The sequence below is a fragment of the Anomaloglossus baeobatrachus genome, chromosome 1 (assembly GCF_048569485.1).
Source record: "Anomaloglossus baeobatrachus isolate aAnoBae1 chromosome 1, aAnoBae1.hap1, whole genome shotgun sequence".
Taxonomy (NCBI): domain Eukaryota; kingdom Metazoa; phylum Chordata; class Amphibia; order Anura; family Aromobatidae; genus Anomaloglossus; species Anomaloglossus baeobatrachus.
The window spans coordinates 437,477,520-437,502,173 of NC_134353.1; the positions used below are offsets into that span (position 1 = coordinate 437,477,520).

The 24,654-nt window shown below is 40.9% G+C and overlaps 1 protein-coding gene across 2 annotated transcripts in view; it reads left to right on the forward strand.

Moving 5' to 3' along the window:
* Positions 1 to 24,654, forward strand: part of LONP1 (lon peptidase 1, mitochondrial) — an 829,185-nt gene that overhangs the window by 93,445 nt on the left and 711,086 nt on the right. For both annotated transcript variants that reach the window (XM_075352644.1, XM_075352645.1), the window contains exons 3-7: positions 6,725 to 6,844; positions 7,357 to 7,576; positions 7,706 to 7,767; positions 21,163 to 21,292; positions 21,425 to 21,508. In XM_075352644.1, coding sequence (XP_075208759.1) covers positions 6,725 to 6,844; positions 7,357 to 7,576; positions 7,706 to 7,767; positions 21,163 to 21,292; positions 21,425 to 21,508 — 616 coding nt within the window. The remainder of the gene's footprint in view (positions 1 to 6,724; positions 6,845 to 7,356; positions 7,577 to 7,705; positions 7,768 to 21,162; positions 21,293 to 21,424; positions 21,509 to 24,654) is intronic.

The window sequence follows — 24,654 nt, forward strand, 5'->3', positions numbered from 1 at the left end:
CCTGGTCAAGACCCAATACATTCTGCAGGCATTATAAATTCATGTCCTTTCCAACCAACAGATCTCGTTTGGTAGGAAGGTGCTTCAGGCTGTAATACTCCCTAATGATATGTTTTTTTTCTTTGGTATTCTCCTGCGGTGCTGTCATGTGGTGACCTGGAAAATAGGAATTACAACCTACTGGTAATAATATTTCCAGGAGCCCATCATGACAGCACCCTTATTTCCCTCACTAAAATTTTTTCTACTTAATGTGAATTAAACATTGTATGAAGGAAGCAATAATAAAATTGTGTTGTACCCATCCTGTGTGGTACTTGAGAAAAGTCACTGAGGAGGTTAGGGTGGAAGGGGCTTTTAACCTCTTGTGTTTTTTTTGTCCCTGTAGAGGTCAAAGGACAACTCCTCCTGTGCTGTCATGATGGGCTTCTGAAAACATCATTACCGGTAGGTTCTAAGGCTCTGTGCTCACGTGTGCATATTGCACTGCAGCGTAACTGCATGCGTCCTGCGTGCCCAGCACAATCTATGAAGATTGTGCTTAATCCATGCGCACGTTGCGTTTTAGAACGCAGTGATTTGCATGCTGCCAAATCGCTGCATTCTAAAAAGCAACATGTCACTTATTCCGTGCGCTTTGGATGCAGGTCCCGCTCTGTCTGTGGTGGGAGCTGCATCCAGAGCGCATGAAATCGGCTTTCACTGCATTCATTACACAGTGTTTCTGCAGCAATTTTGAAGCGCACCTGTGCTGTTCAAATCGCTGCAGAAATTTCTGCAGGGACAGGACGCAACGTGGGCACATAGCTTAATTCCTATTTTTTTCTACTGCTATCTATTTCTTCTTTCTGCCTTCCAAAAATATGAATAAGGGTCAGCTGATCTTTATCATGCGCCCTCTGCTGAACACTTGCGTTGAGGTTTCCGTGTAGCTCTTAAAATAAAACGTGGTTCAGACAAACCCCCGTTGGAACCACTCACTCTAATGAGGCAGATGGAGACACTTTGGACTCCTTCTGGTCTCTGTTCTGGTCTGTTGGTGTCCCATCACTTTAGAAGGCTTTTTAGTGCACAAATATGGATGACTACAGCTGTGTGCACGCCTAAAGAGATGGGCACAAGTGAAATAGACACCAAACTGAGTCCAAGGTGTCGTCATCTTCATTAGTAAGGGGTTCCGTTGGGGCGTTTGTCTGAACACATTTTTGGTGGATTTACAGGGTAGCCCCAGTGCAGAACACAAGAATGTGATCCCAGCCTTATACTGAAAGCGCTCAAAAAATGTTCTGTACACCAAAATATTACCAATAAAACTTAGCCAGCACAAACCAAGACCCCACTCGGGTCCATCATCTGTTACTGGAAAAATCGAGTACTGGTAGAACAAAGACTCTGGAAAAGCGATATGGCTCCCACCCCTCAAAGGCTAGTGATGTCTGTGCTCCCAAATCTAAATGCGCCCCCAGGAGCCTAAATCACAGTAATCCATGCGTGTGGCATTATTGTAGTGTGGAGGGCGCACTTAACAATTTATGGGGTGCGTGTCTCCAGAAACACAAACTGGGCATAATGTATGGGGGCACTACAATATATGGCGGCACAATGTATGGGCACTAAATTGGCATATTTGTAATTCTCCAGAAAGGCATAGATGCGCAAAATAGTCACTGCAGTTATTGATACATTTCTACACTGGGGTCACATTTGTCTTTTTCTGGTGTTCTGGCATCATAGGGGCTCCGCAAACGTCGCCCGCAAACTATTTTAGCATAATCTGTGCTCTGAGAGCCACATAGCGCTCGTTACTTCTCAGCCCTGCCGTATGGCCAGACAGTAGTTTCTGATTACATCACTGCGTTCGAGACAAATTGTGTAATAAATTGTGAGGACCATTTTCACCTTTTTAACCCTTGTGTAACTGACAGATTTTAAGCTAATACAAAAAAAACATTTTACCACTAAAATGTTATATTTTTCCTTCCCAATGTTATAAAATTCTGTGAGACACCTGTGGATTTAAAATACTTGCTACACCCCTAGATGAATTCCTTAATCAGGGATGTTTCCAATATGGTGTAATTTATGTTGTTTCTGCTGATCTGGTACATCAGTGGCTTGGCTAACTGAGGCCACAATCTATTCAAACGGAATCTGTGCTCTTAATACCAAGTCGGGCTCCTTCACATCTTATCCGTGCCACATGCTTAAACAGTTGTAAATAACCATATATGGGGTACTGCCACGTTCGGTAAAAATTGCATAACAAATGGTCTTGTCCATTTTCTCCAGTTACTCTTTGTGTGAATTAAAATGTTTACGCTAAACTAAAATTTTAGCAGAAAAACCTTACGATTTTCATTTTTACGGCCCAGTCGAATAAAATTGTTTAATTTTGTTCATTAAAAATATTCACCGCACAAATAGATGAATTTTATGGTAAGGTTTAGTTTGAATAGATAGCATCCAGAGTGGACGAATCCACCCGGGTAGCAAGGTATCTCACAATAAAGTTGAGTAGAGAGCAGTGAAACAGAATAAATATTAAAACATAACCTTTAATAGGATCAGATAAAATCTTTTAAACAAAAACGTGCTCATATAAAACACACTGTCAGTTTAGGAGTGGATGTGTGGCACCCTATATCACAGACAAGCTACTCTATGAATGCCACTTCTCCTCCCAATGGGGAGAGAGATAATTACTATTGAACGGACAATGCTCCTTAATGCAAAGAAAGAGAAAAAATCTCATTCAGCCATAGGCTGATCTCACCACATCCAGTCGATCACCTTCGGCATGGAAAAAGGTCCGTCCCAGTCAGAAAAAAGGGGTTAGGAGCAGGGCCTCATGTAGTGGGGACACACTAATCCTCGACCCACAAGCTCCCGTCCTTACAAGAGCAGTCCACAGATGTCTCTGAACTGTGAGTGCTCCACATTGATTCCGGTGCCTCCCTACGCGTTTCACCGCTGTCGGCTCATTAGGGGAGACGTGCACCACAATGTCAAATATTAGAACTAAATAAAAGGTACCCCACCAATTCCAGATGGAACCACTAACTGACTCAGTTAGTGAGCTTGCACGATTGTTTTTGAGATATTCACTGTGTTTCCTATATTGTAAAACTGATGTGCTAGTGTGATGCCTGAGGTTGATGCGAGTTCGTGGACACCAAACATGAATAGGTTTTCTTTTATCTAAGAGGTTAAAAAAATGTAAAGTTTGTCCGAAAAACATGGCATACGTTTTGCACCATTTTCCACTATCCGTAGCGTTCTAATTTTTTGGGATCTATGGCTCAGTGACTACTTATTTCTTGCATTTCGAACTGACGTTTTTAACAGTACCATTTTTACACATGGTACGTTTTGATCGCCTGTTATTACATTTTGCGCAAAAATTGTGCAACCAAAAGACGTAATTTTGGAATTTGGAATTTTATTGTCGCTGCGCCGCTTACCAATCAGATTAATTGATTTTATATTTTGATCAGGTATTTGTGAATGCGGCGATTACAAAATGTGTATTTTTTTTATTTTTTTTTAACCAGTTTTCAAAAATTTTTAACTTTTTTTAAACTTTTTTTTTTTTTTTTTAATTTTTACTAGTACCCCTAGGAGACTATAACGATCAGCAGTCTGATCGCTCTTTTGTACCGATCAGAGCAGCATCGCTCAGACCGGGATAAATGATAATTTCTTGTATTAAGCAGCACTCTGCTGTTTTCTTACAGGACCTTAGTCATGTGAGCCTAGAGTTATCACATGAGCCTATGCTACTATGACAAACTCCAGATTCACTTGATCACATCACGTGACTTCCAGTATCGGCTTGTGAGTACAGATCTACCGCTATCGCCATTAACATGGCGCTGTCCCATCTTGACAGCGCCATTTAAGGGGTTAAAAGGCACGGGCGGATAGCGATTCCACTGATGCCTGGGAGGCACACGTCAGCTGTACAAATCAGCTGATATGTGCGCTGATCGCCACAGGCTGCTTGCAGCAGCCCACGGAGATTAACATCATGACCGCTAGGATGTAATATTACTGCCCGCAGTCATTAAGGGGTTAAGTGGAAAAATACGTAACCATGATTTTCGTATCCACATTTTAAAAAGTTCTGTGAAGCATTTATGGGTTTAAAATGCTCTACACATCCCTAAGTAAATACCTTGATGGGTCTAGTTTCCAAAATAGGGTCACTTGTGGGGGTTGATTATTTGTTATCTCAAGGGCCCTACAAATGCAACATGGCACCTGCAATCTATTTCAGCCAAATTTGCTTATCAAAATTCCAATATTGCTCTGCTATGATTCAGTGACCTCTCGGATCAGAAAAAGGACAAAAAGTTAGGAAACCCAGAATGTTACCAGAGTGGTTGGAATCTCAGCGAACTGTAGACCTAACACTAATACACAACTAGAAGTATCCGTGGGACGTGCCTACGATGACCTGGTCTCCTCGACACAGCCGGAGAACTAATTATTCCTACAGAGAGAAATACAGGAAAGGCCAATCTGCCTCGGAGCAGTCCCCAAAGATATAGATAGTTCCCCACATATAAAGATGACGGTGATGTAGGAAATTACAATACACAGGCAGATAACAGATTCAGCAAAGATGAGGCCCAAACTATCTAAATAGGAAAGGACAGAAAAGCGCACTGTCTGTAGCCGTGCAATACCCTAGATAAAGAACCAACAGGCTTGATATGGAAAAATACTCTCCCCCACTATATCTGTACTCAGGTGTTACTGGGATCCAAACAAAACACTAATATAGTGGAGAGACTGAAATTAGTACCAAGCATGACAAAACAACATACATGTCAGAATATGGAGCAAGGTACACAGACATTCCTAGCAGGAACTGATCCAACTCCACCCAGAACTCGACACATGCAAAACAGGAAATAAGACTTAGTACCTAAAACAGAAAAACAACAAGAAGTTGGAATCCACCAGCAGAGGTACAAGACCAAACTTATCTGAAAGGAGTTCTGGTAGACACAGAAGGCAGGGCTGGCTTCGGAATGTCCTTAGCACACAGGAAGCAACATTGAGCACCTGCCAGAAAAAAGAGAACACTACTCAGTTATATAGGCCCAGTCAGAACACCCTGATTGCCAATCATCCCCAGCTGTCTGGTTTCCATTCAGCAAGCCAACTTCATTACCAGCACTGACCACAAGAGGGAGCCCCAAACTAGAACCTAGTCCAAATATATTCACAACATTGCTCATTCCGTTCCGATCCCTCCCATTTGTCCAATCAGAACTTATTGACTACATGTGGGGTATTGCCACACTCATAAGAAAGTGGGTAACAACCTGTGGGGTCCACATTTTGGTGATACCCCTTGTAAAAATTTGAAATTCAGTGATAAAGCAACATTTTTGTGAAAAAAAAAAAAAAAAAGAATATTTTCAATATGACGATCTAATGTTAGCAAATTCTGTGAAGTACCTGCGGATTCAAAATGCTCACTATATCCCTGAATTAAATCCTTGAGGGGTCTAGTTTATAAAATGGGTTCACTTGTTTAGGTTTCTGATGTTTTGGACCCTTAGTGGACCTGCAAATGCAAAATGGTGCCTGCAATCTATTTCAGCCAAATTTATATTCCATTGTGCTCTTGCCCTCAGAAGCCTGGCCACATGTGCAAACAGAGATTTCCGACCACATGTGGGTTATCAGTGTGCTCATAAGAAACTGGGGCTTAAGCAACATTTTTAGCTACAAATTTTTGTCAATCCACTTTACATTCATTCCTGTGAAGTAGCTGAAGTGTTAATTAATTTCTTGGGTGTGATTTTGAGTACTTTGAGGGGTGCAGTTTTTAGAATGTCAATTTTGTGATGTGGTCCCTAAAAAAAAAAAAAAAAAAAGAATGGTTTTGTAAATTTTGTTGAAAAGTTAAAAATTTTGAAGCATTCTAACTTCTTAACGAAATTAAAATATATTGCGGTTTCAAAAATGGTACTGATATAAAGTAGACATGTTGGAAATTTTATTTAATAACTATTGTGTGACAGCTCTCTTGTTTAAAGGTATTAAGTTTTTTCATGACATAATGTACATTGTGATAGAGGTAAATTTAGGACAATTTTTTTTTCGAAAAAAAAAAAACAATCTCCTAATCTCGGAGATCAATTTAAGAGTTCTAGCGTTATTACATTATAAAGTGACACTGGTCAAAATTGAAAAATTTGGTCTGGTCATCGAGGTCAAAATTGGCTCCATTTTTAAGGAGTTAGGGTATGTGCGCTTGCTGCGTTCTGCCGTGACAAATATTTTGCAGCATTTTGTCACTGCATGTGCCTTTGAAACGCGCGTTTTGGATGCATTTTGAATGCAGAATGGATGCTTTCTGGATGCTTGCGCTACCATAGACAGAGGAAAGCAACCAAAACGCACAAAAACAGTGACATGTTGCTTTTTAGAATGCATCGATTTTGTAAACAATTTTGCATCCAAAACGCTGCGTTTCAAAATGCAACGTGCGCGTGAAATTTGCTGACTTGTCATAGACTTTGCTGGGGAAGCAAAACACATGCGTTTATGCTGAAATTTAAAACGCTGCGTAAACTCCTGAAAAAACACAATGTGCGCACAGCCTTAAGGTTGAATAAGTAGGTAAGGAGGTTTTGTGTGTGTGTGTGTGTGTGTGTGTGTGTGTTTTGTACACAAATGTATTTCCTTATTTTTCTTTACTCTTCAGCAATGAGTCTGATTCCATTGGAAGCCTCGATGAAATCTACCACACAGGAACCTTTGTTCAGATTCATGAAATGCAGGACATGGACGACAAGCTACGTATGATTGTTATGGGCCACAGAAGGCATGTATTTTTTAACTTGTCAAATTATATTTTACTTTATATTTGCAATGACTAACGTAGAAGACCTGTGGACCAATCGTATAGATGAACCATCTTCAAGATCATTGATATCTACAGTATATCGGATTAGTGGGGTTTCATACCCAACATTCCCACCATTTAGCTGTTAACTCTCATGGGGGCTGAGGTGCACTGTGCCACTCCATTCAGTATGCATCTGTTTCTGCTGGGTATCCTCTTGGATAGGAGCACATCTACAGTATTCAGCTGCACATTAAACGAAGTTATGCAAACAATATTGTCAGTACTAGGCTAATGTACGGTACAGTTTTCACATGTTTACTTGTAGCCGCTGACTAAGCTAATAGCAGCAGCTGATCGGTGGTGGTGTTGGATATCAGGCCCCCACTGAGTCGATGTAATATTGGAATATAAAATCCAGTGGACGTAAAAGCTTTTAAAAAGTTAAATAACCACAAGTAAATTTCACTTTTCACCTTGTAATATTTTAGGATCCATATTAGTAGGCAACTTGATGTTGAATCTGATGAGTCAAAAACTGAAGAAAAAGCTGAAGGGAAAAAAAGAAGAAAACACTCCACAAGCAGACATGTTAATGAGAAAGAAAAGAGCGAGCAAATTGTGCTTGATCCAAAAGTAACTCCTGAAGTTCTCATGGTTGAAGTAGATAATGTGACACATGAAGAATTCCAGATCACTGAGGAGGTTAAAGTAAGAGTATATGTGTTGTTGGTAACTTGCCACTGCTCAGACTGACATTACATGCTTTTATTACTACTGTTGGATTCACTGACTTATGAATAATATATACTTTTCTTTCCATTTTTCTAACCACTTAAGGCTCTCACTGCTGAAATTGTGAAGACCATTCGGGACATCATTGCTCTAAATCCTCTATACCGGTATGTGTGTGTTTACCTGAGAAAGTGCTCATGTTTAATTCCACTTTTTCTCGTGTGTGTGTGTGTGTGTGTGTCTGTGTGTGTGTATTAGATGTACTGTAAAAATCTGTGTGTAAAGTTGAAACCACAAAAGTTTACTTACACTATCTAAAAAGACACATAGACACGTGGTCAAAATTGTTGGTACCCCTCGTTTAATGAAAGAAAAACCCACAATGGTCACAGAAATAACTTGAAACGGAGAAAAGTAATAATAAATTAAAAATCTATGAAACTGAACAAATAAAAATCAGACATTGCTTTTCAACCATGCTTCCACAGAATTAAAAAAAAAAAAACCAAAAAAACAACTCATGAAATCGGCCTGGACAGAAATGATGGCGCCCCCCCTCCTCCTCCTCCTTAACTTAACATTTTGTTGCACAACCTTTTGAGGCAATCACTGCAATCAAACTATTCTTGTAACTGTCAATGAGACTTCTGCACTTCTCAAAAGGTATTTTGGCCACTTCTCAAGAGCTAACTGCTCCAGTTGTTTCGTGTTTGAAGGTTGCCTTTTCCAGACTGCATGTTTTGGCTCTTTCCAAAGATGCTCAATGGGATTTATATCAGGGCTCACAGAAGGCCACTTCAGAATAGTCCAATATGTTCCTTTTAGCCATTCTTGGATATTTTTAGCTGTGTATCTTGGGTCGTTATCCTGTTGCAAGACCCATGACGTGTGACTGAGACCAAGCTTCCTGACACTGGGCAGCACATTTCTCTCTAGAATCCCTTGATAGTCTTGAGATTTCATTGTATCCTCCACAGATTTAAGACACCCTGTGCGAGATGCAGCAAAGCAGCCCCAGAACATTATTGAGCCTCCATGTTTCACAGTGGGGACAGTGTTCTTTTCTAGATATACTTCAATTTTCTGTCTGTGAACATAGAGCTGATGTGCCTTGCCAAAAAGTTCCATTTTTGTCTCATCTGTCCATATGACAATCTCCCAGAAGCTTTGTGGCTTGTCAACATTTAGTTTGGCATATTCCAGTCTGGCTTTTTTATGATTTTTTTTTTTTTCAACAATGGTAGTCTCCCATGAAGTCCACTTTGGTTCAAACAATCATGGATGGTGTGATCTGACACCGATGTTCCTTGAGCCTGAGTTAGCCTTTAATCTCTTTAGAGGTTTTTCTGGGCTCTTTTGTTACCATTCGTATTATCCATCTCTTTGATTTGTCATCAATTTTCGTCCTGCGGCCACGTTCAGGGAGGTTGGCTACAGTCCCATGGATCTTAAACTTCTGAATAATATGTGTAACTGTAGTCACACTTATTAAAGAAGTCCGCTCTTTAACCCACCCCAGATATAAAGATAACAAGTATTGGGGAAAGGAAAGCTATTCTGTCCTCCTGGAATTTAATATATAAAGGTGTGTGTGTGTGTGTCCAGGATTGGCATCTGCACAGTCGCAGCTACAGTTACAAAATTTTGCACACTCACACGTCTGGACCCCGAGAGAGTCATAGGCTATGTTGTGAGGCGAAATTTTAACCCCGTGTGTTCCAATTTACCAATCAATTTTGCCCCCTATCTACATAATGGGGAAAAAGTGAAACGAAAAGTGTATCCGCACCGTCGCATTTACAATCACGAAATTTTGCACAGGCATCTCATGTGACCCAGGGAACGTCGTAGACTATGTTTTGACAGGAAAATTTAACCCCGCGCTTTACAGTTACTCTCCAAAACACATGCCTCCATTAAAGTAAATGGAGCCTGAAACTGCAGGTTATTAGTTGGAGCTGTGATTGGTTGCTATAGGAACAAAAGACATTCATAGTATGAGAAGCTTATATGTGAGGTAATAAGATGTTGGTGGGGAGACGGATAGAGAGAGACAGACGGGGAGACAGACGCAGATCTGGAAAGAGACAGACAAAGATAGATGGTGAAAGACGCAGACCTGGAAAGAGACAGACAAAGAGACAGACCTAGAAAGAGACAGTTGGGGAAAGAAACAGAGAGCTAGAGACAGACAAAAGAAGAGACAGACAGAGACAGGCAGACCTGGAAAGAGACAGACCTGGAAAGAGACAGACCAAGCACATGACTTGGCCAACTTGGTTAAATCCGTGTGGAATATCTGTGGTGTTGAAATATATGTTGTGAAATGCTTCTATTAGCTTGGTTTTTGTCTTTTTTATAATTACATATCTATTTGTTTTGTGGTTTTTGTGTGCACAACAAATTTTTGTTAATACATTTTATTTTGTTAACAACCGTTATTAACCCGGGGGAAGCCGGGTAGAACAGCTACTAATAACAATATTGTAATAAAGAATGCTCATAAGGGGGGAAAGGTGTAGTCCTGATGAACAGGACTTAGTATATAGGGGAGGGGGGTCAGGATTTTGGAGGATACTGAGTACTAAACACAGTTAGACCACGATCCCTCTATAGAAATTTTTCTTGAATACAAACAATTGGTTAAGAGAGCCTTCACAAACGGTATCCTAAACAAAAAAGAATAGAACTTTTTAGATATTATAAGTTATAAAATACCTTATTTTTACTTTCTTCCCAAGTTACACAAACAACCCACCAACCCGCCAGGTCGCCCTATAATTTCGGGCACACAGTCAATTACATGCAATTTGTCCCACTATGTTGACCTATTCCTCCAAAAGTATGTTTTGACCCTTCTCTCTTATCTTAGGGACTCTTCCCAATTAATTAAAGAGTTCAGAGCACTTCCCTCTATGACAAACTGTTCCTTCCTCACACTTGATGTTGCTGCCCTCTACAGCATCATTCTCTGTGAATTAAGCCTTTCGGCTATTCGCAAAGATTTGGAAGATGACGGTTCCTTATCCAGTCTCCAGTGTGAATTCTTATTGTCGGCCATCAATTTCATTATCACCCGTAATGTTTTTACATTTGAAGGCACCGTTTACCACGAGAGAAGGGGCTGCGCAATGGGGACTTGTTTCGCACCCAGTTACGCTAACCTGTTTATGGGTGCGTTCGAGTCCTTGTTCATCGCGCAGTCTACCTTCTCCGAGGGGATGGCATTTTACCGAAGGTACATAGACTATCTCTTCCTCCTCTGGAAAGGCACTGAGGACGGAGGAGGCCCTCAAATTCGTCAGTGACCTCAATGCTAGCCCCTGGGGCATTAAATTCACAGCCACTTTTTCCACCAATACCCTCCAGTATTTGGATCTTTTGTTATGTTTCGATGAAGGGGGAGAGTGTTCACTTCCACGTTTTTCAAACCAGTGGATGTCAATAGTTATTTGGGCTTTGACAGTGGACACCTCCCCAAGTGGGTCATCAACGTCTCTTACGGCCAATACTGGAGGGTGCGTAAGAACTGCACTAGAGATTTGGATTTTATCCAAAAATCTGCCATTTTGAAAAGACGCATTTTACAAAGAGGGTACCCTCGGAAACTCCTACAAGACGCATTCAGGAAAACCAACTGCCTATCCTAAGAATTTTGCATTGACAAGAATAAATAAGGGGACAAATATAAACACAAAGGGGACATCCAACTTCAATAAATGGAGTCTGGTGACCACGTTTTGCCGCCCTAGAAAAGTTATTCAGGGACTATTAAATAAATTCTGGTTCATTTTAAGAAGTGATCCTATACTCTCGAAAAACCTACCAGATAAACCCCTGATTATTTTTAGAAAGAATAAATGTTTATGCAACATGCTAGCTCCTAGCAATATATCAATAAAAACTGTCCATAATAAGGATAGTCATTCCTAGTAATTGTAATCGAGCTAAAGAAAATCTGGGCTGCTATCCCTGCGGCATGCCGAAATGCCTCTGCTGTGACGTGATCATTAACCCCTTCAGCCCCCACCCTATTTTGACCTTACTGACCTCGCCATTTTGCGCAATTCTGACCAGTGTCCCTTTATGAGGTTATAACTCTGGAACGCTTCAATGGATCCTGGCGATTCTGACATTGTTTTTTGTGACATATTGTACTTCGTGAAAGGTAGTAGATTTAGGCCGATATTTTTTTGCGTTCATTTTTGAAAATTTCGGAAATTTGGCGAAAATTTAGAAAATTGCGCAATTTTCAAAATTAAAAATTTTATGCCCGTAAATCTGAGAAATATGTCACACAAAAGAGTTACTAAATAAAATTTCCCACGTGTCTACTTTACACCAGCGCAATTTTCAAAACAAAATTTTTTTTTGTTAGGAAGTTAGAAGGGGTCAAAGTTCATCAGCAATTTCTCATTTTTCCAACAAAATTTACAAAAAACTTTTTTTGAAGCGACTTTGAGAGGCCTAGGTGACAGAAAATACCCAAAAGTGACCCCATTCTAAAAACTGTACCACTCAGGCTACTCAAAACCACATCCAAGAAGTTTATTACCCCTTTAGGTGCTTCACAAGAATCAAAGCAATGTGGAAGGAAAAAATGAAAATTTACTTTTTTTACACAAAAATGTTACTTTAGCCATAAAATGTAGCATTTCACAAGGGTATCAGGAAAAATTACACCATAAAATTTATTGTACAATTTCTCCTGAGTACACAGATACCTCATATGTGGTGGAAATCAAGTGTTTGGGTGCACGGCAAGGCTCTGAAGGCAAGAAGAGCCATTTAACTTTTCAAACGCAAAATTGTCTGGAATTGTAAGGGGATGCCATGTTGCGTTTGGAGACCCCCTGAGATACCTAAACAATGGAACTCCTGCACAAGTGACCCCATTTGGGAAACTAGACCCATCATGGAATTTTTTTTAGAGGTTTACTGAGCCCTTTGAACCCCTGGGGGCTTCACAGAAGTTTATAACGTTGAGCCGTGAAAATATTTATATTTTTTTTTAACACAAAATTGTTACTTCAACCAGGTAGCTTTATTTTCACAAGGGTATCAGGAAAAATTACACCATAAAATTTATTGTGCGATTTCTCCTGAGTACACAGATACCTCATATGTGGTGGAAATCAAGTGTTTGGGCGCACAGCAGGGCTCGGAAGGCAAGGAGCGCTATTTGACTTTTGGAGCTAATTTTCCATTCAAAAAGCCAAATGGCGCTCCTTCCCTTCCAAGCCCTGCCGTGCACCCAAACAGTGGTTTATGACCACATATGAGGTACAGTTAGGTCCAGAAATATTTGGACAGTGACACAATTTTCGCGAGTTGGGCTCTGCATGCCACCAGATTGGATTTGAAATGAAACCTCTACAACAGAATTCAAGTGCAGATTGTAACGTTTAATTTGAAGGTTTGAACAAAAATATCTGATAGAAATTGTAGGAATTGTACACATTTCTTTACAAACACTCCACATTTTAGGAGGTCAAAAGTAATTGGACAAATAAACCAAACCCAAACAAAATATTTTTATTTTCAATATTTTGTTGCGAATCCTTTGAAGGCAATCACTGCCTTAAGTCTGGAACCCATGGACATCACCAAACGCTGGGTTTCCTCCTTCTTAATGCTTTGCCAGGCCTTTACAGCCGCAGCCTTCAGGTCTTGCTTGTTTGTGGGTCTTTCCGTCTTAAGTCTGGATTTGAGCAAGTGAAATGCATGCTCAATTGGGTTAAGATCTGGTGATTGACTTGGCCATTGCAGAATGTTCCACTTTTTTGCACTCATGAACTCCTGGGTAGCTTTGGCTGTATGCTTGGGGTCATTGTCCATCTGTACTATGAAGCGCCGTCCGATCAACTTTGCGGCATTTGGCTGAATCTGGGCTGAAAGTATATCCCGGTACACTTCAGAATTCATCCGGCTACTCTTGTCTGCTGTTATGTCATCAATAAACACAAGTGACCCAGTGCCATTGAAAGCCATGCATGCCCATGCCATCACGTTGCCTCCACCATGTTTTACAGAGGATGTGGTGTGCCTTGGATCATGTGCCGTTCCCTTTCTTCTCCAAACTTTTTTCTTCCCATCATTCTGGTACAGGTTGATCTTTGTCTCATCTGTCCATAGAAAACTTTTCCAGAACTGAGCTGGCTTCATGAGGTGTTTTTCTGCAAATTTAACTCTGGCCTGTCTATTTTTGGAATTGATAAACGGTTTGCATCTAGATGTGAACCCTTTGTATTTACTTTCATGGAGTCTTCTCTTTACTGTTGACTTAGAGACAGATACACCTACTTCACTGAGAGTGTTCTGGACTTCAGTTGATGTTGTGAACGGGTTCTTCTTCACCAAAGAAAGTATGCGGCAATCATCCACCACTGTTGTCATCCGTGGACGCCCAGGCCTTTTTGAGTTCCCAAACTCACCAGTCAATTACTTTTTTCTCAGAATGTACCCGACTGTTGATTTTGCTACTCCAAGCATGTCTGCTATCTCTCTGATGGATTTTTTCTTTTTTTTTCAGCCTCAGGATGTTCTGCTTCACCTCAATTGAGAGTTCCTTAGACAGCATGTTGTCTGGTCACAGCAACAGCTTCCAAATGCAAAACCACACACCTGTAATCAACCCCAGACCTTTTAACTACTTCATTGATTACAGGTTAACGAGGGAGACGCCTTCAGAGTTAATTGCAGCCCTTAGAGTCCCTTGTGCAATTACTTTTGGTCCCTTGAAAAAGAGGAGGCTATGCATTACAGAGCTATGATTCCTAAACCCTTTCTCCGATTTGGATGTGAAAACTCTCATATTGCAGCTGGGAGTGTGCACTTTCAGCCCATATTATATATATAATTGTATTTCTGAACATGTTTTTGTAAACTGCTAAAATAACAAAACTTGTCACTGTCCAAATATTTCTGGCCCTGACTGTATCTATGTACTCAGGAGAAATTGCCCAACAAATTTTAGGATCCATTTTATCCTGTTGCCCATGTGAAAATGAAAAAAATTGAGGCTTAAAGAAAATTTGTGAAAAAAAAAAAGTACTTTTTCATATTTACGGATCAATTTGTGAAGCACCTGGAGGTTCAAAGTACTCACTATGCATCTAGATAAGTTCCTTGGGAGGTCTAGTTTCCAAAATGGGGGGTCACTTTTGGGGGAGCACCAATGTGTAGGCACACAGGGGCTCTCCATACGCGACATGGTGTCTGCTAACAATTTGAATGGAAAATTAGCTCCAATTATATTTACGGACACCATGTGGCGTATGGAGAATATGTAGTGTATGTCAGGTTGGTGTGTGTGTGTAGTGTAGTATACGTCAGGTTGGTGTGTGTGTGTAGTGTAGTATACATCAGGTTGGTGTGTGTGGTGTTTACCACACACACATCAACCTGACGTGCACTACACCCCACACCAAACTAACATACACTACCCCCCACACCAACCTGACTTAGTGTATGTTAGGTTGGTGTGTGGTGTTTGTCAGGATGGTGTGTGTGGTGTGTACTACACCACACATACCAACCTGACTTACACTACACCACACACACACATCAACCTGACCTACACTACACCACATACCAACCTGACGTAGTGTATGTCAAGTTGGTATGTGGTGTAGTGTAGGTCAGGTTGATGTGTGTGTGTGTGTGGTTTAGTGTACGTCAGGTTGGTATGTGTGGTGTAGTATACACCACACACACCATCCTGACATGCACCACACACCAACCTAACATACACTAAGTAAGGTTGGTGTGCAGTGTGGTATAGGGTAGTGTACCTCAGGTTGGTGTGTGTCAGGTTGATGTGTGGTGTAGTATACCACACACACACACACACACACACACACACACACACTACCTGACGTACACTATACCAGACCGCATACCAACCTGACTGTGTATTTCAGGTTAGTGTGGTGTAATGTACTTCAGTTTGGTGTGTGTGGTTTAGTGCACTAGCGCTAGGTTGGGGGTTACTCACACTTTACTGCGGGTCTTCCTCCACGGCTTCCGGCCTCTTCTCCTGCCGGCCTCCGGCCTCTTCTCCTCCCGGCCTCCGGCTCTTCTCCTCCCAGCCTCCGGACGATTTCTTGTCCTGCGACGTCAAGTCTGTGTCACTGGAGGAGGAAGAGTGGGAGAAATAGAGAAAAGTGGGACCCTCTCCCTCACTATCAGCTACGGAGGGACGAGCAGGACATTTGTGTGCGCGTGTGCAAAAAAAACCCCAAACCCTAAACTTTATTTTAGTGTGTATGTGCAAGTGTTTGGTGAAACTTTCTACTGCAGGAGAGGGCTTAGGAGATGCAGGAGCCGTAATCACTGGGGTGCAATCACCGGGGCGCAGGGGGACGCAATCACAGGGGGATGCAATCATAGGGGGATGCAATCATAGGGACGCAATCGCAGGGGTGTAATTACCGGGGCGCAGGGGGGCGCATAATCACAGGGGCGCAGTCGCAGGGATGCATAATCACAGGGGCGTAATCACCGGGGCGCAGATGGGACGCAATCGCAGGGGCGCAGGTGGGGCGATCGCAGGGGCGCAGATCGCAGGGGCGCAGGTGGGGCGATCGCAGGTGGGGCGATCGCAGGTGGCGCAGATCGCAGGTGGCGCAGATCGCAGGGGCGCAGATCGCAGGGGCGCAGGTGGGGCGATCGCAGGTGGCGCAGATCGCAGGGGCGCAGGTGGGGCGATCGCAGGGGCGCAGGTGGCGCTGATCGCAGGTGGCGCTGATCGCAGGGGCACAGATCGCAGGGGCGCAGATCGCATGGGCGCAGGTGGGGCGATCGCAGGGGCGCAGATCGCAGGGGCGCAGGGGGGTCCGGGTGATCACCCCCCTGCTGCCCAGTGATCAGCGCCCTGCTGCCCACTGATCACCCACCTGCTGCCCAGTGATCACCCACCTGCTGCCCAGTGATCGGCCCCCTGCTGCCCAGTGATCACCAGGGCGGGGGATTGATCACTGGCAGCAGCAGCAGTCACTCACACCAGCCGGTGTCAGAAGCAGGACACCGGCGGAGAGTGATCACAGGATGCGGAGGTCAGGGAAGGCAGTGGAGGTCAGTGTGGGTTGGGGGGGTAGTATCGGACGGCGGGGGGAGCGGAGATCGGGGTGGGGGTGGGATCGGACAATGGGGGGGGAATGGAAGACAGTGGGGTGGGGAAACAGATGACAGCAGAGGGGAGAGCGGAATAGCACAGAAGGGAGGGGGAAGACAGCACAGAAACGAAGGGAAAGACAGCAAAGAGGGGAGAAAAACTTACCGGATGGTGATCGGTGGCGGAAGATCGCGGTGGCAGCGGCAGCAGGTGACCCTCCTCTTCAGCGTCGCAGTCCACGGTCAGGATGAAGCTGAAGGGGGAGGGCACCCACCGGTCACATCGCTCCTCCACATCTGATTGGAGGGATAGCGTCACATGGACGCTACCTCCAATCAGATGGGGAGGGGGGGCATTACACGGAGCTCTCCCTGCTCCAGCCAATGGCTGATGATATTGCATCATCAGCCATGGCTGGATTGTAATATTTCACCAAGTTTGATTGGTGAAATATTACAATCGTTCTGATTGAATGTGAAAGTGACACTTTCAACAGCCAATCAGAGCGATCGTAGCCACGGGGGGGCAAAGCCACCCCACCGGGCTCAACAACAAGTCCTTATGTACCTGCAGCGCTGGTGACATTTCAGTAAACCCGGTCACCAGCGCTGCAGGAACGGAAACCCGCCATGACGCATACGGTGCGTCAAAGGTCGGGAATGTACAAGGTTTCATGACGCATATGGTGCGTCAAAGGTCGGGAAGGGGTTAAAGGTAAAAAATCCTTTATCTCCAATACAACCGGCGCAACTTATTCCATCAATCATAGGTTGAACTGCCAGTCCATGTATGTAGTTTATCTCTTAGAGTGCACGTGCGGCCTCCAATATGTGGGCCGCACAGTGCAAACCATGCACGCTCGACTCATAAACACGAGCATAATATTCGGACAGGTTACCAGGTATATAGTCTGTCCAAACATTATAATACATTTCATGGTAGCAAGCCTAAGCTAATGAAACTTACCATTATAGACAGTGTAGCTGATACTGATCCTGATCATTTTAATAGCTTAATAAAATAAGAGCTATTGGATTTTTAAATTGGGGACGTTAGCACCTGAGGGGGTATAATCTTACTATTGATAAGGTCGCAAAACATTAATTTGACATTCCCCTTTGTTGGGATCAAACTAATCTTTTTTTTTTTCCTCATTGGTTTCCTTGCTATCATTGGGATATATTGCTAATAAGGTGCTGGTTGCATAAAAAAAAAAATATATATATATATATATATATATATATATATATATATATATATATATATATATATATATATATATATATATATATATATATATATATATATATATATATATATATATATATATATATATTTTTTTTTTTTTAAATGTTTATTTTAAAATTAATTAGACGACGACGTGCTCATCCGTGTGCGTTGGTTATGCGCACGCATCAGCACGTCCTCGTTTCCCCCCCCCCTCTCTTTTTTGTTTCTGTCTTTGGCTTTTTTAATTCTGCTTTTTTTAACTGTGTTGTTTTCCATGAAATGTTGCTCATTGGTTCAATGGTTAATTTTGGTTCTAATTATGATCAGACACACCACCCAATTGTCATGCTTTCTCAGCTATATATGTCACTTCCACGTCTTCACCCTATAATCACCTGATGAAGTCAGCAATCAGCTGTTGAAACGCGTAGTGGCCATTAGAGGGTTTTTAAACTAAATAAAAGGTTTGTAATTTTAAAATCCTTCCTGTTCCCCAGCGCTCCTATTTGACTGCTACTCCGTTATTTTCACAACTGTAGTCACAGGAACATCCACCTGCTTAGAGATGGTCTTATAACCTTTACTTTTAACATGCTTGTGTATAATTTTCTTTCCAATGTTTTGAGACAACTCTTTAATTTGCTTCCCCTGGTCCATGTTTAGTGTGGTACACACCATGTCATCAAACAGCACAGTGACTATCTGTAGCCCTACTGTATATACAGGTCCAATGACTGATTATAATAGTGTAGACACCTGTGATGCTAATTAGTGGACACACCTTGATTTAACATGTCCCTTTTGCACATTATTTTCAGGGGTACCATCATTTCTGATCAGGCCTGTTTCATAAGTTTTATTTATTTTTTTTTTTTTTTATTTTTAATTCTGTGGAAGCATGGTTGAAATGTAAAGTCTGACTTTCATTTGCTCATTTTCATGCATTTTTTTTTATTACTTTTGTCAGATTCAAGTTATTTCTGTGACCATTGTGGGTTTTTTCTTTCATTAAACGAGGGTTACCAACAATTTTGTCCACGTGTATATGTATGTTTATCTCACTATCTGACATGAAACATGAATTCAGAATAAACCTTTCCTATTTTAGGTCAGTTAGGATTCTCAAAATTATTTAAATTTGCCAAATGCCAGAATAATGAGAGAGAATGTTTTAAAGCATTTTTATTACTTTCTGCAAAGTCAAAAGTTTACAAACATTTCATTAGTATTTCGTACCACTGCCCTTAAACTCTGACTTTTGTCAAACGTTTTGGATATCCGTCCACAAACTTCTCACAAAAGTTGGTAGGAGTTTGGGCCCATTCCTCCTATCAGAACTGGTGTAACTGTTTCTTGTTTGTAGGTCGCCTTTCTCACACCTGCCTTTTCAGCTTTGACCATACATTTTCAATAGGATTGAGATCAAATATTTATGATGGCCATTCCAAAACAGTAACCAGTTTAGCAGTGTCCTTTGGGTCATTCTCCATTTGGAAGACCCATTTCCGCCCAAGCTTTTAAGTTTTTGTCTGATGTCTTCAGATGTTGCTTCAGTAGTGCCGCATAATCTGCTTTCCTTGTGAAGCCATCTATTTTGTGAAGTGCACCAGTCCCTCCTGCAGAAAAACAACCCCACAACTTGATGCTGCATCACAGTTGGGATGGTGTAATTGGGGTTCAAAGCTTCTCCCTTTTTCCTCCAAACGTAATGATAGTCATTACGGCCAAGCAGTTCAATTTTAGTTTTCAGACCACAGGACATGTCTCAAAAAAATTAAAATTAAGGTTCCTGTGTGCATTTACAAACATTAATCTGGCTTTTTTGTGTTTCTTTTGGAATAATTGCTTTTTGTCAAAGTGGCCTTTCAGCCCATGTTGATACAGTACTCATTTCACTGTGGATAATGACATAATTTTACCAGCTTCTGCCAGCATCTTTACATGGTCTTTTGCTTTTGTTCTTGGGTTGCTATGCACATGTCTGACCAAAGTACGCTCATCTCTGGTACACAGAACCATCTCCTTCTTGAGTCGAATGATGGCTGGAAATTCCCATCTTGCTTGTACTTGCATATAATTGTTTGTACAGATGAACGAGGCACCTTCAGGTATCTGTAAATTGCACCCAAGGATGAACTAGACTTGTGCAAGTCCACAATTCTCTTCTTGAGATCTTGGCTGATTTCTTTTGACTTTCCCATGATGCTACACAAAGAAGCGTTTCAAGTGTGCATTAAAATACATCCACAGGTGTGTCTCTAACTCAGATGTTGCCAATAAACCTGTCAAAAGCTTCGAAAGATATGACTACATCATATGGGCTGTCCCATATTGTTTAAAGGCATAGTCCTTTTAGTGTGTGTAGAAAGTACTAAAAATGCCTTAAAACTTTCTCTCTCATTATTCTGGCATGTGGCAAATGTAAATAATTTTGATAATCCTAAATGACCTAAAACGGGAAATGTTTATTCTGACCATGTCAGATAGTGAGAAAAACATGCATATTTGTCTTTTTAGTGTATGTAAACGTCTGGTTTCAGCTGTATATACAATATGTATGTCACTCACTTGGCTGCATCTCAGAGGTAGCACACAGGAACAGAGGACATTAAAAAATGCAGCAGTTTATTAAAAGACCTAAACTGCTCCTCAGAAAAATAACATGAGCCTCTTCCAGTTTACAGAAACACACTCACAGATTTCAATCTGTTCTCCCACTGACCCCGGTCAGCTGAAGTAAAGGCTCTCTCTCTGTGGTCCCTTCAGAGAGGCTTCATCACTTCTATCCTGAGTCCAGCAGGCTCTTTTCCTTTCCCAGATGCTCCACCTCACACACCCAGATTTCTGGTCCGTAAAGTCTGTGTACACCCACACCGAAGGTATGGCAGCCTCCAGACACTGACTCCTGCCATTGTCTACGCATAACCTTTCCCACAGGCTCCTTCCCACAGCCCAACACTGCTCATACTGGCTGCAAGCTCTCCGTATGTCAAACACACACAGAGACTCCATTTTACCTGCATCGTGTGACACCTCAGACACACCTGTGCAGGGTATGTGGATGGCCTCTCCCACCCATCTCTCCAGCCATCTATGAACCTGGCCTTGTGAATAAAACATGTGGCATTACAAGTACCAGCACGAACATCCAAGTTCACACCACTTCTGCGGTACCTACCACCTGTTAACAATGTAGTTGGTTGCCTTCTTACTTAAGAGAGTCTGTTATGCAAATGATGCAGGCTGGACAAAGAGTGGTTGATAATCCAATTTATTTGAGTGACATGGGTGCAGCGCTGACTGGTGCCAATTCCCAGGAGCTCCAGGATGTCTTGGAAGAAACAAATGTAAGCCATACTGTAATATTTATTCTGGCAGGAGTAGGTATCCAGACTAACAGTATAGGTATTTTATTTTTTTAAAAAAACAAACATATTTATGTGTGTAAATAACTTTTCTTGTTTTAAACAATTTCATAGATTCCCAAGCGTCTCTACAAATCTTTGTCACTACTGAAGAAAGAATATGAACTCAGCAAGTTGCAACAGCGTTTGGGTCGTGAGGTAATGTAGGCGAGAGCACTGTAATATGAAGTATTGCTTCTTGGCAAAGGTAAAAGGGTTATTGCTCCATTATTTCATTGAATCTTCAAAATAAAGATTGCTGCTATGGTAACCCTGGGTTGTCACCATAAAGATCCTCGGGTTACCCAGCTTCGGAAAGCCTCAAACACCATGCCATTTGCATCATTTGTGGGGCAAAGTGTCAATGCTGCGAGTGCAGTACTGACATATAATACATTGCAATGATCGAGCATTGTAGCGGATTGTATCAGTGTTCAGACCATTGAAAGTTTAGTGTCCCATAAAGAGACTAAGAAAAAAAGTAAAAAAAAAAAAAAAAAGTAGAAGTATTAAAAACAAAAATCTGAAAATGAAAAATAATTCTAATAAATATGTATATTTATGAAAAAAGTACACACATTTGGTATTGCTGCATCCGTCATAACCCAATTTATAAACCTGTTATGCTAGTTAACCCCTTCAGTGAACACTGTAAAAAAGAAAAAAAAAAAGCTGACAAAAGGGAATAAAACGCGATGGAAAAACTCATAAATGAAAATGGTACCACTGAAAACGTAATCTTGTCTCTCAAAAACAAGCAGCCACTTAGCTCCATCAGCGAAAACATAAAAAAGCTATTTTTCTCAGATTACAGCAATCCAAAGCCTATTTTTTTTCTATAACCCCTTCACCCTCAGGTGGTGGTCTGTTTTTCATTTTCGTTTTTTGCTCCCCTTCTTCCGAGAACCTTAACTTTTTTTTATTTCTTTGTCACACTTGCCATTTTGTTTTTCTGGGATGAGTTGTACTTTTGAATGATGTAATTAGTTTTACCATATAGTGTACTGGAAAACAGGAAAAATATTTGGACAATTTTGTTTTTCGCATATTTTATTCAATGTGTGAACTACATGGTAAAATGTGTGTTTCGGTGTGATGCCTCAGGTTGGTACGATTTTGTAGATACCAAACTTGTATACTTTTACTTTTATCTAAGGTGTTAAAATAAATTCAGAATGTTATCCCCTTCATTGGTTGTGAAGGAGATAAAATATTTTTTTATGATGTAAAATCAGCAAAATATAAAAAAAAACATGGTATCACTGTAATTATACTAACCCGATTGAATAAAGCTGTCTTATCACTTTTAAGACAGTGAATGGCAAAAAATACAAACAAAAAGCAAATGCTGAATTCTTGTTTCCTCATGATTCTGCCTTACAAAAAGCAGAATAGAAAGTGATTAACAGTATGTGGCCTAAAATGGTATCAATAAAAACTACAACGTGACTAGTGGAAGAATAGTAAAAAAAACAAAAACAAAACTATAGCCTTCAAAATTCGGTGATTCAAGAAAACTTTTATTTTGTAAAAATGCGCTTTTTCGCGTGATAGTAGCCAAACCTATTAAAACTATATAAACCTGGTATCACTGTAATCATACTGGCTTGAGGAATAAAGCCGCTTAATCAATTATACCACAAAGTGAGCGGCGTAACGAATAAATAAAGCCAATGCTGTTGATTTGTCCATTCTGTCTCCCATGGATCGCAATATGGCGCAGCTCACATTTATCCTTTGCTCTACTCTAAATTTCCAATATTTTTATAAGTGAATGCTAAAAATATCTTCTTAAATTTACCACTATCATGAAGTCCAATATGTCACAAAAAACAAGCTCAGAATCACCGGGATCCATAGAAGTGTTCCAGAGTTATAACCACATAAAGTGACACTGATCAGAATTTAAAAAAAAAAAATGGCTTGGTCAGGAAGGTAAAAACCAGGCTTAGGAGGTTAGGGGCTAAAAACCAATGACCTTTTAAAATATAGAGACTTAAAGCATAACCTTCGTTTTAAAATAAATGTTATTTCTTAAATCAATAGTCCATGTGAAAATAAGTAACTTTGTAATTTTTTTATCAGGGAAATCTGCTCCTTTCTCTGCCAGAATCGATCAATCATTATCAAAATTCTCAATTCTGGGGTAAAATCTCTGTATTCAGTGAAGCCTTTCCCATTACTGAGATATAAGAGGGCAGCTGGTGCTGATGAGATGCTATGTACATAGGAGAGGAAGGAGAGGGTGGAGCTCTGCCTCTAGCTCCTCCCTCTGCTATTTACATAGGAGACAGCCGCTGTTACTGATGAGGTTCTATCTCAGTAATGGGAAAGGCTTTACTAAACACAGATTTTACCTCAGAATTGAGAATTTTGATAATGACTGATCGACTCTGGCAGAGAAAGGAGCAGATTTTTCTGATAAGAAATATTACAAAGCTGCTTATTTTCATGTGTACTATTAACCCCTTCCCCCAGGTGATTTTCTGTTTGTTTTTTTTTTTTTATTGCTCCCCTTCTTCGGAGAGCCGTAACTTTATTTTTCCATCAATCTTGCCATATAAGGGCATTTTTGTGTGGGATGAGCTGTACTTTTAAATGAAATTGTACGTTTTACAATATAGTGTACTAGACAACCGCAAAAAAATTTCAAGTGCAGAAAAACTGGAAAGAAGTGCAATAGTTTTTGGGATATTTCATTCACCATGTTCACTTTATGGTAAAACTGATGTGTTGGTGTGATGTCTCAGGTCGGTACGAGTTTGTTGACACCAAACATGTATAGGTTTACTTTTATCTAAGGGGTGAAAAAAGTCACAAGTCTGTCCAAAAAAGTGGCACACTTTTTGTGCCATTTTCTGAAACCCATAGGGTTCTCATTTTTCGGGCTCTATGGGTCAGTGACTGCTTATTTTTTGCGTCTCGAGCTGACGTTATTAACCATACCATTTTTGCAAAGATGCTACGTTTTGATTGCCTGTAATTGCATTTTGTGCAAAAATTGCGGTGACAAAAAGACGTAATTTTACAGTTTAGAATTTGTTTGCTGCTACGCTACTTACCGATCAGATTAATTGATTTTATGTTTTCATAGATCGGGCATTTCTGAATGCGGTGATACCAAATGTGTGTGTATTTTTTATTTTTTTAACCCTTTAATTTTCAATGGGCCGAATGGGGGTGATTTGAACTGTTTTTTTTTTTTTTATATTTTTTTTTTTTAATTTTTAAAACTTTTTTTATTTTTTTTATTTTACTAGCCCGTTTAGGGGACTTTAACTATCAGCTGTCTGATCGCTCTTCTA